Here is a 14,985-nt window from a genome sequence, read left to right on the forward strand (position 1 = left end):
GCTGTGAAAAAAACTTAAAAACTAAAAATAAGATGTGACAAAAAGGAGTTATTGGACATAAACAATAACACTTGTTGTCGAGAATGTCATGTAGATGCAAAATTTTCTTTCCCTCTTTTTAAACTTAACCTCTATTTTTTTTTTCAAATTTTAAGTAAAAATATTATTATTGTTTTTATAATACAAATTTAATCAAATATGACCTCTAAAAAAAATAAAAAAATAAAAAATCATATTACAGCTCCACAAATAATACTTAAATATTTATTGGGACATTGGAAATTTGCCTGGGAAAAAATTATGTTGAATAATGACTGTTCACCAAACAAAACTAAGTGGATGTGGACCTTACCTATTCATAAAATAAAATATTCTCTCAAGTTCAAATTTTCGTATCTTTTATCACGATAGGCAGTTTGTCAAATCAGCTGAGTACAAGAGCCTGCGCAGATTTTGTAATCCAAGCCAGCTTGATCGCCGCTTGGGTAGTTTCAAGTGGTCTGTATAGGAGCTCGTTTGCTCTTCTTCCCTGCAACAAATAATACAGACAAACATGACGGATGCTCCTCTTAACACTAATACAGATGCGGTTCGTTTGTTTTTACCACTCACGAATTTTTTCCTTTTAATGTTTTATCTTGAAATTCCTTTCTAGGGTTTTGAAACAACTGGTAATTGTGAGTGCATATTGAATTTTTGACCTAAATATTTCCCAGTGAAGTAAAGGGTTTACACAAGGGACCACCGCTTAGTACTACGTGCATGCAGGATGCTTCACTCTCCGCTTTTCTTCACTATGCGTATGAGGGATGGTTCACTTCGCGGGGCGTACATACCTTACTTCCCTTTGGATTCGAACATGTGACCTACCCCACACTACTCTATATAGGCACGCTGCCTCACCCTGTACTTCTATGCGTAGGCAGGGCGCAGGGGCATTATTGACAATGCAGAACTGTTAGTATGTGTGCATGTTTCTAGGATATGAAAACGAGGCTTCAGGTGCTGCTAGGAATTATTACTACGTGGACCAAACTTTGGCATTAGCTGGAACTAGCAGAAAATTACTATAGCATCAAATTGACTTACTGGGATGCGGGGCATCTATACCCTATCCCACTTGTTGTGGCCATGGAGTAGATATTTTATTACCGTTGTGTTCATTCAGATTGCAATGGAAGGGATTAGGCCTGCAGATGACGGTGCAATGAATCGGTTCATGTAAGACACTCTTTCTATTTCGTTAGAGTTCAAGCTTGTATAATAGATAGTGAATGAAAGAGAACGTTAGGAAGAAATTGTGTATAAAATCAATTTTTAAATCAATGATTCTCACTTAATGTGGTCTAGCACTAATGGAGCACAAAGAGTGGGTGACCGTGATGCAGACGGGTCAGTGGTCTTATCAGACAGTCCGACCTCACAGACAAAAGAACACCAACTCTTAATAAAAAGAATAACAATCTCAACTTTATTCGATTTCAAAAACTACAAACATGCTATTGGGAGTATAAATTTACTCTCTCCCTTCCTTCTTCCTTCCTCAACCGTGCATCCTCTTGGCATCCTATTTTTCCTCTAAACCTTTGCCATTTTCCTTGGCAGTCATGTGTCTCCCACATGCTTCATTACCTGGCCTATATCTCCTATAGTACAGTAGCAACTTGATGTCAGCTTCTTTGCTCCTGCACCCCCTCTCTCTCAACGTTCAAAATCCTTTTAGTCTCCACCTCTCTCTTGGCCAAAAGACTCTTTTTGCAGCATATGATCTTTCTTTTATACTTACATGTGTGGCAGTTCAACTGTCACTGTAACGGTTCAATCAAAGTCTGCCATGTGTCAAGATCTGCCGAATGATCTTCTAGATCAATTGAATGCTCATCAAAGCCTTTCCACCTAATTGGAGCTCTATCGCTTCATTAATTTTAACCCATCAGCTCTTTGTCAAGTATTTGAAACTTGTTCCGGTATTGGGAGTTCTTATTCTGTTAGAAATTGCCTTATCAGCGTTTCCTCTCTTTTTAGAATTGCAAGGTTCCAATTTTGTTTCTCTTATCATCGGACCGTATGGTAGGAGCAGGAACCAATGTTGGGTTTATGGGCTTCTTCAGGAACTCAAGCACCTTTCTCCTCGGTCATCAGGGTTATACGATGAGAATGGGAACCTTACCGGAAGGTTCTGATGTTCTAGGAACTACCCAAGGTTCCTATTTGCTTTATACACAAGCCTTTACGTGGTCTTTTAGTCCATCAGGAACTCCTCAAAGTCTTGTGTGTAGTAAGTTGAACCAATATAAAAAAAAGAAACCTCTTTTCGGCAATTTTCTCAAGTTTTTAGTGCACAGGCATTTCATTAAACAGTTTGCATACCAGCTGTTGTGAGTTTGTTTTCAATTGTTTTGGAAGGATATTGTAAACAATTTTCATAGCAATAAATTTCCAATCTTACATATTGACAACACTTCATTTAGACAAAGAATTATTGCACAATATTGTCATAGAGAATTTCTTTACAATTCTCTTGTATAGCTGTTACAAAAATAAGATATACAGAAATTTCATGCAGCAGTTAAATTTAAATATTATAAACCAAAAAAGAGTGCTGACCTGAAGCTAAATCCAAACACCAATTAACAACTATTTATACATTCCCAAATATTAACAAGTCCTTTCACTACAAGTACAACCCCCAAGGTGAAGTATGAAAGCATTATATTTAGTGCGACTCCATTCAAGAAGGTTGTGCTGACCATAAAAACTCCAAAAAGCTGTGGCTAGTATGCTTTAGGGCTTTTAAGCTTCCTCTCAACCATTCGAATCCATTATGAGGAGTTCTTAAAGTGTACAACGCCTTACTTTGTGAGATTAGAGAGAAAGGGGTAAACTTGGCAAACTCTCAGCAACTTGTAAAATATTAAATATTCAATTAATATCCTCCACAATGCACACACCGGAGTAATTTTTGATTGATATTCATTGGCGCACTCCACACTTATAATCTCTACTGTTTCACCACTTGCACACACCACAATAACAAATTTATTAGTTGCCTGCAAATCTCAATACATTTGTACCTGGGAATCCAAAGATGGCAGTTGTAAATAAATCCCTTGTTCCTCAGTTTAAGCACAATTGTGAATTTTGTGTGAATCCACCATAAATTTGACTAGGAAGAAATATTTCATCTTAGAAGCCAAATACCTTTAAGGTTTTCGTTCTAGGGTTTGATGTTGAACTTCTCTGTCCAAAATTTGTGACGAGAGAAATAAAATGTCCAAGATATGAAAATGATCTCCTTTTTTCCTCTTTTATAACTTCCTCGGGAACTTTCAAGCAGTTATAATTTTGAATTCACTTTTATTAAAATAATACTTTTGGCTCTGTAATGTTATTTTATTATATTATGTAATGTTTCCATTTTCAGGTTCTCTTGTAGTGTGGCTGGTGTTGGCTATCTAGGTTAGTGTCAATATGATCAAAGGAGTATTTCGATGACGCTAGTGTGTTTAGACAGATTGATGCAGATGAATGATACTTTCTGGAGTGATTTTAGATAACTTGTCTGTACTTACTATTTTTAGTAAGTGTTAGTTTGGGCATCGATTAGGGTAGTTGAGAGTTTTGGTTGACTTACTATATTTAGCTATTACAATTTTTAGTAACTTCTAATTTTGCCAACTGGTCATAGCTTCAGTTTCCTCTCAACTTCAACATGCAACATCTTCAATCTTAGGGTTTGGATAGTTTTGGTTATTTTTAGCATATTACTATTTATAGTAAATGCTATTATGGGTGACTGGTCTAAGTGTCGACCTTTCCTCAGTTTTAGAGTGCAGAGTCTTCAGTTTTAGGGCTTGGTAAATTTCCTAGGTTGCCGGTTCGGGTTCGAAGAACCGGTATGCCGGTGCGGCAAATTTTGAAAAGGGGTTTGGGTTCGTTAGTACAAAAACATGTAAATTATATATATATGCAGCCTATAAGCATGAATTAAGATTAGCATGTCACATAGCATCATATAAACAACAAAACCAACATAAACTTGTAATCATAGCATCATGATCATACCATAACAGCATCATATACATCAAGTTTAATATCAAAATGATAAAATATTCAAGTATCATTGTTTCAACTTTCAACAATTTAAAGTTTGATCATCAAATGGATTCTGTAATTCGTCATCCTCATTCTACTCCTCCTCATCATTGACATTGACATTAGATGAATCAATGCCAATGCCAATGACACTTGCACTTGCACTTTAAGTTTGCTCGCTATTTGAGTCATCAAATGTAACAACCTGAGAAGTGAAATCATCTAAATCGGTATGTTTTGGCTCCATATCCCACATCTTCGTTTCCCCTTGCTTGTAGTCATGTTGCTTGTGTGAAATGAGCCAAGTTAATGTTTTAAAACTCACTTTTAGGGTCATACTTTAATTTTTTATGTGGTGGAATTAAAAAAAAAAAAAATTTGGCAAAAAAAAAATCATTTTTTGGGCTATTAGACCCCTGGGTTCGACCTGGGTCCTCTTGGGTTTGACGCTGGGTCCTCTTGGGTTCGACTTGGGTCCTCTTGGGTTCGAACCAGGCCTGTGAATCATGAATCCTGTCCGAACCACAGGCGAACCGGACCCAAACCCCGAACCGGGACCGGACTGGACCAGTACCAGGGGTCTAGGGGGCCGAACCCGGTAACTCAGTAAATTTCCTAAGGTTGGGAAATATTATTCTATTATTTCACTTAAATATTTTATAAAGTGACTATGATTTTAGTGAAATAGTGTCCAATGACCCCCTTGGCTATGCCTAGGCAAATAACAACTTCAAGTTTTTTTTAAAAGGTGCCTAGTTGGGCCCCAATGTTGGATATGGGGACTTTAGTTGGGAAAATTTAAATATTAAAAGTGAAATTGATAAAGGCATAAGTAGATGTTGGGTTTGAGGAGAAAATAAAGGAATTGAAAAGTATTATATTTAATGTGCAAAGTGGATGTCCACTTGAGGTGAGGAAATGAAATATTTTAAAGTGCAAATATTATTATATTTTAATTTGTTGAGTTGCCTTAACTTGTGTTGGCCTATTTTCTCATTGAGTTTCTTTCTATTGGGGTGTGGCCTTCATTTTGATTATGTTAAAGATAATTATTTCTGATATTTTCTCTGATGAGAAGAAAATCTTGCATGGTTTCTGGAGTTGGTTCAACTCAGCCTTCCCGTGGACAAAATCCTTCTTAAGAAGACTAGCTACAATAGTGAGAGACCTACAAGCATTTGACCCAAGCCTTTTGATGACCATCTACATAATTCCTTAAGTATCCTCCAACCCACTTGTGTACTATTTCGTTTTGTCCATTTGTCTGTGGGTGATAACTTGTGCTCAGAGTCAATTCTATACTTGCCAATTTGAAGAGCTCATACCAAAACGCATTGAAGAATTTTCTGTTTTAATCATCGACAATGTTTTTGGGCAATCTATGGAGCCTAAATACCTCTCTAAAAAACAAATCTGCCACTTGTGGTGCCTTATATTTTGATGATATGACAAAGAAATGCATATACTTAATCAACCTATCCACCTCCACATAAATGCAATCTCTACCTTGCACCCTAGGATGTCTTGTGATGAAATTCATTGATATACTATCCCACTTTTGTTTAGGGATCTGTAGGGGTTGCAATAAACTTGCTAAAAAAGTTTTTAAAGCTTTTTTCTACGTTACCCCAAGTTTCCGGGACGGCAAATGTTTTTGCCAAATTTGGGGAGGGGGGGAGGGGGGGACGACAAAGGGGACGGCTATATAAAATATAGGGAAAATTTAAAATATATAGGAAAATTCTAAATGTTCATATGAAAACATGGATAAAACATGCATCTATACATTATATTCATATGAAAACATGGATATAGCATGTGTATGATACTATGAAAACATTTTAGAATGCAAACATCGAACATACAACATTGTCAATAGACTCTATACTCAATATGCACTCATAATTCAGAATTTCAATTCATTCACATTGTCAATATGCATATCATAATAGATATTAAAGAAATAACATACAAAATGCCCAAAGGGTACACTACTGCCATATTGTTTCATTGTCAATTGCGATATGGAAATCAAAATAGTACTAAGTAAATACTAAAAAGCAAAGTATAATGCTGCCCCTAATCTGCATCTCCTAACATTGCATCAAAATCAGAGTCCTCTGAGTCTATGCCACTGTCCTGGTCAACGTCCACCTCGTCCAATGGAATCCCAACCAATCCCTGTGGTGTCTCCTCCTCATCAACCTGGGCCACATCTTCGGGATTAACATCCCATCGTAAAGCTAGAGTCTGTCGATACTCTGGAGTCTGACGATCCTGAAGTTGAAGAGCACTATGCACGGCCACTATCTTCTCCGCTCATTTAGAGGTAAGTCTATTCCTCTTGATAGAGTGGATAAAGCCATATGTGGACCAATTCCTCTCTGCAGTAGAGGAACTAGCAACTTGTGAAAGTAAGTGAGTGGCAAGCAATTTCAATTGTGGTGTATCCCTCCCATGCTATGTCCACCATTCAATGGGGTCTCTCTGGGCTAATATAGCTATGTCCAACCTCGCCTGTGGTTTACTCAATGTAGGACCACGAAGATTTGTGAAGTCAAGGAATTGTGCACGAAGTATGGAAGCTTGCTCCTCTGTATATATCTTATCAATGGCTCGCGTGAACCCATCTAAAACCTCATCATCGTCACATGGAGGCACCCTTCCATCCTTTGGTGCATACCATTTGGGATTCAATGCATAGGCTGCCATATGAAGCGGGGTGTTCATTATGTTCCACCTCCGTGTCACAATGGGCCTAATATGTTGCTCATAGAACCCCAAAGTAGGATCCTTAGCCAAAATTGTTTGCCTGATCTTCTCAAGCATACTGTCAAATGTCTCATATATCTCTCCAAGATTGGGAGAGTCTGTATCAGCATATCTAATGACATCTACAATAGGTGAGATGACAGAGCAAACATATTTGCAAGTGCAAGTTCAAAATATTAAAATTAGAATATGAAAATCAGCAATCTAATATTTAATTTTTAAAACAATCAACAATTTGATAATAAAATCAGTGATGTCTTACCTCACAGTGGACCACCAATTGTCATCAAGAATCTTTTGTTTGGCAGATTTTCCTTCAGTAGAGTTTGATTCCTGCCATCTACCCCACTCAGGATTCACCACCATCAACTGTAGAGGATCATGCGCCTCAAGCATCCTCTCCAACAAGATGAAGTAAGTGGCATACCTACATTCATTAAAATAATAAAAAAATAAAGTGGCATATCTATATTTTATTCAATTTGAATTAAATTAAAAAATTGGAAGTTTGATACAAAATTAAGTGGCATTAGCAATTTAGCATACCTTGTTTCAACGGGCTTAAGGGACTCCTTTGAAAATGATCTAAAGAGAGCAAGTGAGATGTGGTGGTTGCAAATGAACATTTGAATGTCTCTAGCTTCTGCCACCACTTGCTTCACCCACTCTATTTTTCCTATGTCTTTTAATGCATTGTTCAATGCATGAACACAACATGGGGTCCAAAAGATGTATTTGTAAGCACCCTCCACCATCAAACTTGCTGATTTGTACACACCTGCCTGTACAACATTAGCAGCCTCAACCTCCTCTATGGCATCTCTCAAAATGCCAAACTGGAACTCTGCATCCTTACGCTTCCCTGAACAATCCACAACTTTCAAAAAATAAGAACTAGCAAGGCATGTGACAATGACATTGATGAGTGGCCGATGTCTAACATCAGTCCACCCATCCATCACAATAGAGCAACCTGTCCTCATCCAAGTTCGTTTCATATCCTCCATTAACACATTAACCTTGGAATACTCTTTGTCTAAGAGAGTAGTCCGTAGCTTATGATTTCCAGGGGGTGTGAATGTGGGACCAGAAGTGGCTATATCCATAACCATTTGTTTGAAGTAAGAGGAATGTGCCACATGAAATGGGATGGCATTAGCATAATAGAATCTACCAACTGATGACTTTGTAGCTTCACGTCCTTTTATATTAAACAAAGCTTCTACCGACCTTCCCTTATCACTACTCACCTTCCTCTTTCCTCTTGTCTCAGTTTGACTACTGCCAATAGTGGATGTCATAGGCCCAGATGCTTGTGAAGATGCAAAAGAAGGTGTCAGGGCTGCCCCACCTTGTTTCCCCATTTCTACGTCCATATGCAATCTATGACACTCTATCCTCTCCCCTTCTGTTAACTTTGGACAAGCTATGACTCCATGACCTGAAACACCCAAGAAGTGAGACTTTACCCTTGTGTAGCTGCCCCTAAATTCTTTCAAACAAACATGACAATCCCACACCCTACTCCCTCCATATTTTTTTTTCCCTTCATCTCTAGGCCTAGGTGTAGCAAATTGGAGAAGAGGTTTGTCTTTATTAAAAGGGCCCTTTGCATATGTGCTCATAATTTTTGAAGGGCATTTAAATATGTTAGGTTGCTGCCCACTACTTCTCTCAGTCTCAGAACTCCCCATTGTATTTCCACCAACCACTTCCACTTCATTGTCACTACTACTGTCACTCCCACTGCTGCTCATTGTTTTTTATTTTGATTCTTTGAATGAACTGATAAAATAAAAAAAAATCAGACATTTATCTCATACTATATCAGATTCTAAAAGATTCTCAGAAATTTTTGAAGTTTGATTAAAAATTTAAAATAGATAATCATAAAACTTAAAACGATAAATAAAAATAATAAATTTCAACTCTTTATCCACTGGGAATGACAATGGTGAATAAACAGAAAACTTAAAACTAAAAGCCTTAAAAAAAATTACATACCTTGCCAAACGTTGCCGACTTGTAGCAGCCTGAAGACCAAAAAGAACGTTGAAATCCTCCTTAACCCTAGGCGATGCAACCACAAAATCTCAGACTTGCCTTGCCAACATAGAATCTCCGACCAGCTGGAATGTTTTCGGTGCCCTGCAGACTGCAAATCGGCGCCCTGCGTTTTTTTTTTTTTAATCTATTATTTATTTATTTATTCTTTCTTTTATTTATTTCTTTTGTTTTCTGCGGAATCGCCCAATGTTCACAGCGACGAAATAATACACGATATTATGATTATATCATACGATATAATCATATAAGTAATAACTCTAAGTCTTTAAGACTTGTGAATTAAATTTATAAATTATGAATATTTTATTATTTTTATTTTCTATTTATAATTTTAAAATTTAGTATTTATTAATTTTAAATTTTTTAATGTTTGATATGAATTATGAAACAATAAAACATAGATATAAAAATTCAAAACCATTAACATTTAACAATTAATTTAACAATTTATTATTTAATTTATTTTCTATTTATAAATTTTAAAATTTATAATATGAATTAATTTAAAATTATAAATATTTGATATGAATTAATAAATTTAATGTTGTCTTTTAATTTTTGATAGAGGGCCCATGTTAGAAAAATAGAGATAGTTGTATTTTGATTTCATAACTATTCAAATTCAATAATAAAAAAATTGATAGTCATTTTTTATATTTTTTCAATATAGAGGGCCCATGTTAGAAAAATATAGAGTCATATTTTCAATAATTTTTGATAACTATTTTGAAAAATTTGAATTGATAGAGGGCCCATGTTAGAAAAATTAAAACAAAATTTGAAAATACAACTTTTTTTTTATTTTTAAAATATTTTTCCCTAGCCCTAGATGTGGGGGACGTCTAGTCGTCCTCGGGATGGCTGGGACGTCCCCAATTCGTCCCCAGTTGTCCTCGAGACGTACGGACGTCCCCCACAGATTGTCCCCCCGTTTCGGGGACATCCCCTCAAAATTATGATAGTTTGGGGATGGGGGGATGTCCCCTGGTTGTCCCCAAGTCCTCAAAATTTCCTTGGGACTGGGACGGGGGTTTTCAGGTAGGGGACGCGTCCCTGGGTTTTGCAGGCTTTTTTTGTTGGTAGACAAGACACTCTCGAATGTGCTTGACAACATCTTTTAACCGCTTCCAAGCAAACCTCTCTCTATCCTACCTATAAGTTTTGAAGTGTCCTTGATGGCTTGCTAGTGGAGTATCATAAAATTGCACTCCTTAATTGTGAGCCCAACTTCACATTCTCCTTAGCACTTGTTTTAGTTTCCACTCCCCTAGACAATTTTAGGACCATTTCTAGCCTTGAATTTAACCCCCAACTCAACGAGATGTGTCCTATCCCATTTCAAAACCTAATTATCTTATTCCACATTTAATCGTCGTCAAAATAAAAAAATTAGGACCAGATCTAATATCACGGGCCTTGACTCGTTCACTCCGCTTTCAGAAGCCTATTTTGGTGGCACTAAATCACCTTGCTCCAGTGTTCTGCCAAAATCTCTTGAAATTGCAAATTTTAAGTGTCATCTTTGACATTACGGAATCTGGTCTCTATTTTTGTTTATGATTGTTTTATGCCAACTTTTTATCAAAATTTAACTTTATGGCTCATATAAAAGCTAGTAACTTTCCTCTTTTGGATATATAATCACAATGGAAGCTTTATGATAGCGAAGCTCTGCCAAATTGATCACATAGATCTACAAAATCGAGTCTTCATCAATTATTCATCCATCATTATTGCAAAGATTATTGAAGCTTCAAGGAATGATGGAGGATGATAGGGAATTACTAATTGAGGATTTGCTTGTACCTCTTCTCAAGGGTTTGGTTCGATTTTATGTCATTCTTGCATTTCCAAGTCTTAGCTTCATATCTTGTCTTTAGTATTCACTTACAAATATTTTACATGATTAATATATTCTTGAGTTGGTTTGTACACCACCTTTTGATTGCCTCACCTAGGGTTCTCTTTAACTCTCTTGAGTAGGACTCGTGTTTATGTTTATGTACATTATTGCTTGTCACAATCTTAGACACGCTTAAGATTCAGAGCACACACTTTTATCTTAGATCCAACTTGACTATTTGTTGAGGTGCAAGCACCAAAATGGGGGTTTGACTAAGGCAAGCCCCTATATAGCCACAACAACCTTTTTCCCTCTTTGTGCTTGTGTAGGTTCATATTTGAAGAGGGGAAAACAGATTTGAAAGGTAAACTGATCAAAACATAACGAAATAAACATGCAGAATGCTAAAATATCATTAAAAGACCATTTCACCCTGCTATTTTACCTTCTCCTTCGGATTGAGCTTGATGAAGTGAAGGCGCCCCTTGATAATGCTCCACTTGATGTGCTCCTTTGATTGCTGGATGTGGATGACTCTCCAATATTGTGCACAAATGATTAGGATGAATGATAAGGATGAGATGATCAAGTTGCCAAGATGATTTCCTGGGCTCAAAAGGGCAGCATAAGCTTACTAGATTGCAAGATGTTTTGAATGAAGGGATGGAACCTTATTTTATAGGAAGAGGAGAGGAAAACGAATGGCTAGGATGAATTCGAGATGAAGGGCTACGATTTACTTGTGAGCTCACACAAGCTCCAAGAGCGGGTGTGGAGACCAAGAAATATGCCCTAAAGGCATTTTGTATCTCCACACTCTACAAGATGCATTGGAGGAATTAAAAACTCTCCAAAAACGAATATATTGGGGATTAGAAGAATAAAAAGGAATTAAAAATTCCTTGGGAGAGGGAAATGCCTAGAGGAATGTGAGATTTCAAAAATCTTATATTCATCTAGAAAAAGAGCATTTAAAGCTAGTGGCTGGATGAAAGGACAAAGAGTTGACTTTGTGGCTAATCATGATGATTAGCCATTGACGACTCATTAGGAGGGGGATTAGAGGAAATGTTAGGTGGGATTTATATTTGTAGGAGAATTTGACTAGGAGAGAGAATGAGTGGAGGGAATAAAAAATTAGAAGAATAATGTTAAGTGAGTTTAGGGAGTTTCTAGAAGAATTTATTAGGTTAATGATGAATTAAGAAGATGATTTGTAGGAATCATGTAGGTTAACTAATTAATTGAAATTAATTAGCTAAGAGGAAGATTTGTGAGGATTTGATTTTTTAGAAGAATAAAGAAAGGGATTGATTTATTAAATAAATCAATCATATGCTATAGTGACAATATTAATTATATTTAATTAATATTGAGAAGAATTTTAATTAACATAATTAATTAATTAATTATGTGAGGAATTAAAAATAATTAAAATAATTATTTTTAAGTGTCTACAATATTCAACAACAGTGAAGACTACATAGTGTAGAGTAGACTGAGACAAACATTTCTACATTTCGAATGAGCAAAAAAATTGCCCTGCTCCAGTGTTCAAGACTTTTTGGCTGGAATTCTAGGAAACATGCCTACAAGGCCTCTTGGTTGCATTTCTGAAACCCTTTGTCAGTTTGGACACCCTCAAGAATAGGGCACCCTGCTCTAGTATCTTGCAATTTCAAGCTTTGCTCGCTGTCATTGGTGCACCTTTGTAATCCTGTTCCGATTTGTGGCTTTCCGTGTCTCCATAATTTTGTTTCAACAGTTATCTTTTATGCATGCTTTTAGACCCAATTAGCTCATATCAAAATCAATCAATCTATCTTCTATACAACAAAGGAATAGAACCTAGGTTGCTTTGGCTCTCTTTGACTAGAGTTAGTCAAGCATAACACCTTTGGTCTATACATATTCCAATGTTTTGTGGAAGGAAGGTTGGTTCTGGTTAAATTACTAGCTAGATTTGTCTATCTATTTTCTATATCAAACAAATAAACCTTGAGAATCTTTTCCTTCATTTTTAATTTAGGAGCCAAATAAATTGTCTTTCTAATAGATGATGTCATCAATTGCCTTTTATAGATCATCCTGAATATCCCCATCCATATTTTCACATGCAAAAGTGTTCTTAGAGTACTCAATTAAAAGATGAGACTTCCAATCTGCTGAAATCTTAGACATAGCACACAAAGTGGGTTTCCTAGATAAGCTATTTCCTACTACATATTACTTCCCTTTTATATATTTAATATCAAAATCATAAGCATGAAACTTCCTTACCCACTTTTCCACTTTTATTGCCTCTCATTTATGTCCTTTTTCCTGAGGAAGTATTTCAAACTGTTGTGATCAATACTTACCACAAACTTCCCACCAACTAGATACTATCTAAATTCGGCCAAGGTGTGCATGATTGCAAGCATTTCCTTATCATAGGTGGAATAGTGTCTTTCAACATCCTTGAGTTTCTTGTTCTCATAGGCTATAGGGTGCTTATTTTACTTAAGTGCACCTAAGTTTGTGAGAAATCAAGAAGAGCCAAAATAGGATAAGTGCTCATTACCTCTTCAAGATGGTCAAACACCTACTATGCTGAAGTTGACCAAGAGAATGATTCCTTTTTCTTCATGTCTGTGACAGGTGTGGTGAGTTGAGAAAACCCCTTAATGAATCTCTTGTAAAGACTACACAATCCAAGGAAATCTCTTAAGTTTGACACATTCTTAGTAGGGGCCAATCGAGAATAGCCTAAATCTTCCCTTGATTCACCTTAACTCCATTAGCATTAATTACATATGACCTAGATAGAGCACCTTGTCATACCAAATCACACCTAGATGCCTTAGCAAACAAAGATTGAGCTTGCATGATACCCAATACCTCGTCGATGTGCTAAAGGTGGTCTTCTTGACAAGAACACTAGCACAAACTTTCACATTTACCTATTTAACACATGGTTCATGGAGGATTGGATAGTAGGAAGAGCATTAATCAAACCAAATGGCATAACTAGAAATTCATAATGTCCATAGTGGCATCTGAAAGCTGTCTTGTGTATGCCCTCCTATATTCTAATTTCATGATATCCAGATTGAAGATCAATCTTAAAGAAGTAGATTGCCTCATGAAGTTTGTTAATGAGTTTGTTGATCTTGGGAATCAAATACTTGTTCTTAACTGTCTTCTTGTTGAGTGTTTGGTAGTCAATGCACGTCCTCATTGTCCCATCCTTCTTGAATGGCACCACAAAAGAAGTGAAAGGACTCGAGCTAGGCTTAATGTGCCCCATGTCTAGCAGCTCTTGGATGGCTTATTTTATCTCATCTTTGTGCCTCGTAGGATGACATTAAGGAGTAGTAATTACTAGCTTAGCTCCCCCCTCAAGTTCAATCACATGCTCAAATTCTCTCTTTGGTGGCCTATTTGGAGGAATACCCTTGAAAACAACACTGTGCTTATCTAGAATAGATTGAATATCTAAATGGTTTGTCTTCCTTTTATTCGAAGGATCCTTAGAAGAAATGAAGCATTAGGTTGCCCAAGCAACATCGCCATGTCGAAAAATGCTTTCCATCCTCTTTGCTGGAATGATCTTGGGTGCACTATTTGACATGCTACGAAGAACAACTTTCTTCCCATCAACTCTAAATTTTAGCTCTATGGTTTGAAAGTTCTGAGAATACTCGCTCAATGAACTCCCGAAACAACATTGCTCTCCCCAAAACCGACCACATAAAAATCATTTGTCATTGTATAATTACCCAAGACAATGCTCGATTGGGGAAGCCTTTGAAGTCCTCTACCTGCAATCTCCTCTTAGCTACCAAAGTCTCATCTCTAAAGTTGTGAGTTGCCCCATTGTTTACTAGGATTGTAACTCGTTGCCCATTTAGGACACTTCTTCTAACTCTGAAAGAGTTGTACTTGGGAGTATTCGAGAGTGTAGAAAGGGTACCTTCTTTCACTCCCCTTGAAGAGTGCTCCTTTGAATTGATTTATTCCTTCTTTGAGTCACTCTAATCATTGCTTGACCCATTACCAACTTCTTCCTCCTCGCTATCAAAAACCACCTCTATGTAATGAACTTTGCCTTTTCGTAGGCACCTATGACCTGGCTCCCATGGTTCCTTATAGGAAAGGCATAACTTCTTTCTCCTTAACTCATTCTCGGCCTCATTTGACAAGCTTGGCTTTTTAGGACACTCCTC

General features: G+C 36.7%; 1 protein-coding gene across 2 annotated transcripts in view; it reads left to right on the forward strand.

The window, feature by feature from the left end:
• The first annotated feature begins 373 nt into the window (after window positions 1-373).
• LOC131046202 (histone acetyltransferase of the MYST family 1) overlaps window positions 374-14,985 on the forward strand; it is a 167,767-nt gene continuing 153,155 nt past the window's right edge. The window contains exon 1 of one of the 2 annotated variants that reach the window (XM_057979881.2): window positions 374-589. In XM_057979881.2, coding sequence (XP_057835864.1) covers window positions 554-589 — 36 coding nt within the window. In that variant the 5' untranslated portion in view covers window positions 374-553. The remainder of the gene's footprint in view (window positions 590-14,985) is intronic. The other variant, XM_057979880.2, reaches the window with a different exon arrangement.

Source organism: Cryptomeria japonica, chromosome 2, assembly GCF_030272615.1.
Source record: "Cryptomeria japonica chromosome 2, Sugi_1.0, whole genome shotgun sequence".
In the NCBI taxonomy this organism is placed as follows: Eukaryota; Viridiplantae; Streptophyta; class Pinopsida; order Cupressales; family Cupressaceae; genus Cryptomeria; species Cryptomeria japonica.